At 37.9% G+C, this 6,192-nt stretch overlaps 1 protein-coding gene across 1 annotated transcript; it reads left to right on the forward strand.

The window, feature by feature from the left end:
• The first annotated feature begins 1,199 nt into the window (after positions 1-1,199).
• otx5 (orthodenticle homolog 5) lies at positions 1,200-5,699 on the forward strand. The gene is made up of 3 exons (XM_077723140.1): positions 1,200-1,905; positions 2,568-2,719; positions 3,300-5,699. Exons 1-3 carry the CDS (start codon positions 1,806-1,808, stop codon positions 3,936-3,938), a joined length of 891 nt encoding a protein of 296 aa, XP_077579266.1. The 5' UTR covers positions 1,200-1,805; the 3' UTR covers positions 3,939-5,699.
• The last annotated feature ends 493 nt before the right edge of the window (positions 5,700-6,192 follow it).

A 6,192-nucleotide genomic window follows, 5' to 3' on the forward strand; every position in this document is an offset into this window, starting at 1 on the left:
GAGAGTGCATAAATTAATCAGACAATATGGAAAAATAGAAGAAACTTACATTTTGCTCAAAAAAGGTTTCGTTTTGATGAAATATGTTTTTGGAGGAATAATTTCAATATTTGCTTAGGAATTAAATGGTTTCTATATTTTTTAATGAGTGGTAGTGTGGAAGATGAAGCAAAAGTTTTTTGATTGGCATGATCATGTTTTTTGGACATTAGTGATATTAAATGCCAAATATTTTTATGACAACTACATTATTCTTATTATTATTATCAAACACGAGGTGTTTGTTAGGCAAAAAAGAGGATTTGATTGCTGCACAAGCACTCTTTTGTGCTGCCTTTAATCCGACCTGCATGCACCTCTCCTCCACATTCAGCAAAAGTCACCCTGTTATTTCCCAAGACCAAGGCTAAAAATATTATTATTTATTATAAAATCATTCCCATCTCCCTCTTTTGGTGCATTATTTTGTTAAGCCAATCCACCATATCATGACAATATCCAATTTAATGTAAGTCCATGAATGAACAATCCAACATTAATATTAATATTCTAAATTATATCCCATTTAAAAATATAAATGACTAAATAAGATACACAGCAATGTTCTATTGAATATAACTTTTCCATATAAAATTGCATTATACACTATTTCTAAACATTCCTTTAAAGCAGGTGCGAACACAGACACAAAGAAGCAGAATTGTAAACTGTCATAAAAAAATCCAATCTGCCAAATTACATTTTAAATCTAATCTATTTTAATGGTGATGAATTTGAGTGTTTTAAGAGAGAATTAAAAAATAGATAAACATAAAACGAGGTAAAGAGCCACAGTATATACAAAATATGATATGAAGCTAAGAGACGCATATGACTGGGAACCACATGCGGATCGAGAGCCAAGTGTTCTCTCTACAATAAGGAAACTTTTGGCCAAAAGAGTATAATTATATTCCATAAAATGTAATATAAACTAGTATAAAAATCATTGAGGATAGAGAGGTCGAGAGAGAGAGACAGGGTGAGTGAGGGAGAGAGAGAGAGAGAGAAAGAGAGAGAGAGAGAAAGAAAGAGAGAGAGAGAGAGAGAGAGAGAGAGAGAGAGAGAGAGAGAGAGAGAGAGAGAGAGAGAGAGAGAGAGAGAGAGAGAGAGAGAGAGAGAGAGGGAATGTGGGTGTCTACTTGTGTAAGTTCTAATTAGCCAGCACTTCTTCTCTCGCCTCACTTGTTCAGTCCTTCTCGTGGCCGCAGTGAGAGAGCAACCGGACATTTCCTCCAGCCTTCATCCTTCCACAAACGCGCACTTTTCTGGACCACCACCACCTTCTAGCTGGAGACGCACTCGGACTTGAAAAGCAAAACCTAAATCGTAGGGTGCCCTATTTTATTTCAATAGCATTATTATATTTCGATCTTGCTTTTTTCTAGCATTGCATCGGGCTGTTTTACCTTTTTTTTCATTTTGACATTTGACCTCGGACACTTGTCACATTTTAACGAGCTGCGCATCAGGTGAGGGTGTCCGTTTTTTTTTGCAGGTCAGTTGTAACAGGTGTTTTGCCAGAACCGAGAGAATTGGAAAAAAAAGGATAGCAGGGGAAAAGAGTTTGTGAAACGCAGAATTAAGGGGAAAAATATAGAGAGAGAGAAAGAGAGATAGAGGTAGAGAGAGAGAGAGAGAGGGGAGAGAGAGAGAGAGGGGAGAGAGAGAGGGGGAGGGAGAGAGGAGCGGTGCTATAGGCCGCTGTTGTGGGAGAAGAGTAAAAAGTGAGGGAGTGAGGGAGTATTTTAAAGCCCACAGAAGGCATGATGTCCTACATTAAGCAACCCCATTACACCGTGAACGGGTTAACTCTATCAGGACCAGGCATGGATCTGCTGCACACCACCGCCGTTGGTTACCCAAGTAAGTAAATCCATATTTCATCACTTTCAATGGATGTCCTTTAAATGTAATTTTCTTGATGTAACCCTAAAATAATGATCAAATGAATAAATTGAGACTAGAGGTGATGTATGTGAAAGTGAGGGCAACATCTGTGATTTTTTTCTCTCCATATCATTATGTATCCAAAGGAACATGTGTTGGCTTGACCTATAAATGTGGAGGATTATAAAAAAAAACAATGCATAAAGTGTGTGAATGGAAAGGCAGTTTGTTCTCACATGGACTTAATAGTAAAACAAACTGCAATCTGTTGCATTTAACATGTAACCTATTTTTAATGAAGGGTGTTCTTTGTGATTTAGAATAGTGTCAACTATGCTTTGCAACATCTGTGATGAGAAGATGCCAGAAGGTCTTTTAGGCCTTAAATGCAGAGATTGGAAAGCATTGCGTTTTTATATTCATTTCTGGGTTAGTTTTGCTCAACAATTTTCTTTTTGAAACAAAAATACAAATTTTGAAACAATTGGGAATAATATTGTATGATAAAAAAGTACAAAGAACTATTGTTATTAGTATTTTTATTGTTAATGTTATTGCTGCTATTATTGTTCTTGTTGTTGGTATTGTCATCATTATTAAACCTTTTTTTTTTGTTCCTTTTCTTTCCACGCAAACAGATACCCCACGTAAGCAGCGTCGTGAGCGCACCACCTTTACACGAGCGCAGCTGGATATCTTAGAGGCTTTGTTTGCCAAAACACGTTACCCAGATATCTTCATGAGAGAGGAGGTGGCTCTGAAGATCAACTTGCCCGAGTCTAGAGTACAGGTGACTAAACCAAATGATATGTGAACATATATTCTATATGCGTATTAGATTTATTTTATTCAATTTTATTCGAAAATACCTCATTCAGAGTTAAACAGAATACTATATATACTACAATACTAATAATTTTACTCCAGGGGAGGAAAATATTGGTGGATATATCATTGACACTTGTATTCAGACACAAAGAAAGTTTAAGGAAAGCAAACATGTTTAAGGAATTAGAAATGACGACCTACATTTATTGTATGACATAAATACTGTACATTGTATTCATTTCTTGTAGTACTTAAAAAAACATTATAGACTTGCTGGCTAATGTTCCATATTTGTTAAATTTTAGATTACCTTTACAAATATGTTGGATTTATTTCACTCTATGACAAATCAATGGGAGAACACCATTTGACACATTTAAAATGGAGCAAAATGAAAAGGAAAGAAAACTATTCAACATTTTGGAAGGAAGTATTAAAAGGAACATAGGTAGACAACACTACGTTTTGAATGGTTGATTTCTCAGGTGTATTTCGATGTTTCTATTATATCTATAATATGACGTGACCTTACCCTCACCCAGGTATGGTTCAAGAATCGTCGAGCCAAGTGCCGACAGCAGCAGCAGCAGAGCACGGGCCAGTCCAAACCTCGGCCCCCTAAAAAGAAGGCCTCCCCGGTTCGCGACAACGTCAACGAGGCCAGCGTCAACCCTAGCAACGGTCCCTACAGCCCGCCTCCGCCTCCCCCGGGCACCGCCATCACCCCCATTTCCAGCTCGGCCAGCGCCACAGTGTCCATTTGGAGCCCGGCCTCCATCTCCCCCCTGCCCGATCCCCTGTCCGCCTCCACCACCCCCTGCATGCAGCGTACCACCGCCTACCCCATGACCTACACCCAAGCCCCGGCCTACAGCCAGGGTTACCCAGGTTCCTCCTCTTACTTCACCGGCCTGGACTGCAGTTCCTACTTGTCACCCATGCACCCGCAACTGTCGGGCACAGGAGGCGCGTTGAGCCCCATCACCGCCTCATCCATGGGCGGCCCCCTCAGCCAGTCCCCCGCTTCTCTCTCCTCCCAAGGCTACACGGCCGCTTCGTTGGGTTTCGGTGCGGTCGACTGTCTGGACTACAAAGACCAAGCTGCCTGGAAGCTCAATTTCAACGCCACTGACTGTCTGGACTACAAGGATCAGAGCTCCTGGAAGTTCCAGGTCTTGTAAATATCATAAAGCAAGGGGTCAGGAAGGGAGGGGATATGGGAACAAGAGTGGAATCAGAGTCAGAAAAAATGTTAATGTATTTTTTTGGACTATAAGTCGCACCTGAGTATAAGATGCATAAAGAAATGGGAAAAAAACAAACTCATATTACTTTTACTGTTGTGTATTTATATTAAAAAATGTAATACAATAGGGTCATCACAAAATGTAAGAAAAAAGACCATCCCAAATAACTGCCTGTAAATGTTAAATACATGTTAACAGCTGTTAAGATAACCATAATTTAAACAACCTAGTAAAAGTTGTTTACCATATTGTCAATCTCACTCAACTCACTACAAAATTCACTCAAGATATCATATTCAGTACACATACATCAACACAGTATGAAATAAAATAAAATAATAATATTTCAGTGGTACCTGAGTAGCAAAAAAAGTGTGATTTATAGTCCAAAAAATACCATACCCTTGTTGATTTTTTACCAAGTGGTCAAAGAAAGCAATCAAAATGGATCTGTCATAATTTCTCTAGTGATTGGTTGCAATTTATGGCAATTTTGAGTTTTCTCACTGTCAGGCCTCCCAGTCCAAATGAATTGCACGTATCAATTGCATACAATGAGTTAAAATGTGTCTGATTCTGAAGACTTTAACACCTTCAAATAAGTCTGCTTTTCAACTCAACAAGCAAGATAGAGCAAATCTCCCAAAGGGGAAACCTTGAAGAGTTTCAAATCAATCCCCTCTCCAAGCGGATGATTCCCCAAAAGCCTTGTTTGATACGGACCCTCTTCAGCCTGATCCAAGTCAAGAGACTTGATGGAGTCCCTGGAGTGACTGCAGTAAAAAAAAAAAGAAACTTGTTGCCTTTGAGCATGCTTGTAATCATTAGGAGAATGGCTCATGCATTGTTAGTTTAATAGGATCAAATGCTGGGCAACAATAGCCACATTGTGGCAGTTGACATTCAAAAGAATACCCCTACCCGCCCTCTCCTTTTCAGAGAAAGTTTGCAGAATTGAAGCACGTCTGCTATAGTGGAAGCAGGTATTGATTTTTTTTGGTGAAAGATCTGATGGGCAAAAAAAGGACTGATCTAGGGAAAGGGAAAGGACCTGCTCCATGCGCTGGCCTTTGCTTAACACAGAGAGTTTGGGGTCTCCCAAAAAAAAGGATGGGGTGGCTACCAACATATGTATTTTATGTATGTTTTTTTTTCTTTTAGTATTCTTCAAACATTTGTGGGTTTGTCAAAGTAAAAAAAAAATGCTGTCATTTGTTTTGATGTTGGTATTATCAGTGTAAATGCTGTCATCAACATCATTGATTTCATTTCATTTTAGATGGTTTGGCTTTTGCTAAAATACTTTTTTTTGTATATATTTAACCTTGGAAATGCAGTTTCACGCATCCATACAACATTTCTCATTCTTAAATCTTAGAAAATTGCCAACTTTTAATTTTCTTTGTTTTCTTCTTCTTCTCCCGTTTAGGTATATTCTTATTTCTGGTATCTTCTCTTTCCAACTCAGGGTCTGATAAAAGTATCGGTAATAGAGATACATTTCTATTAATGCTTCTTGATCTGATTTTCTGGACTTTTATCTTTTACATAATGATATCATCTCTGCTTTATTTTTCTGATATGAATGATTCTTTTAATTTTGTATATTACATTTGTCTTGTGTTTGACCAGTTTGCGCCACTACCATGCTAGATAGCTTGAATGTTTCTGAGACATTAAATAACCTTGTTTAAATATTTTGTCTGGCTTACTCTTCTTCCAGCATGCACCGAGTGTGAGGATAAATAAGTCTTTAATATGTGAATTTTATCTGACCGAAGCAGCAATAGCTCACCCCCAAGAAGTTGATCTTTCAAAGTCAAAGTTTAAGTTTCACTATAAGAAAAATGGCAACTAAATGTTGGGCAAAATTTGTTCTGTTTCCTGACTACTTCCAAAATACTGTTAAGCAAGGTATATTAAATTACTTGGACCACATTATTGAGACAGGTGGCCCCCCTACAAAATTTTTAGCAACATTATGAGTTGTGTTGTGGAGTTTCATTGATTTATAATCGAATTGTTAAGGATAAATGTGTGCATTGTTATGCTGTCTATTCACTAGTCATGCTTATTTAAATGGAACAAATCTGAACCTTTTAATAAGGATTTTTAATATCTGAAATGTGAGGATATATTTTGTCAAAATAAGATGTATGACAATTCTGAGATTGAGAGTTCAATCCCA

The sequence above is a fragment of the Stigmatopora nigra genome, chromosome 8, assembly GCF_051989575.1.
Source record: "Stigmatopora nigra isolate UIUO_SnigA chromosome 8, RoL_Snig_1.1, whole genome shotgun sequence".
Lineage (NCBI taxonomy): Eukaryota > Metazoa > Chordata > Actinopteri > Syngnathiformes > Syngnathidae > Stigmatopora > Stigmatopora nigra.

Excerpts from the sequence above, each read along its gene's own strand:
- otx5 (XM_077723140.1), top strand. The coding sequence starts at position 1,806 with ATGATGTCCTACATTAAGCAACCCCATTACACCGTGAACGGGTTAACT. Across the intron at positions 1,906-2,567 it reads CACCGCCGTTGGTTACCCAA|ATACCCCACGTAAGCAGCGT; the intron begins GTAAGTAAATCC and ends CCACGCAAACAG. Across the intron at positions 2,720-3,299 it reads TGCCCGAGTCTAGAGTACAG|GTATGGTTCAAGAATCGTCG; the intron begins GTGACTAAACCA and ends ACCCTCACCCAG.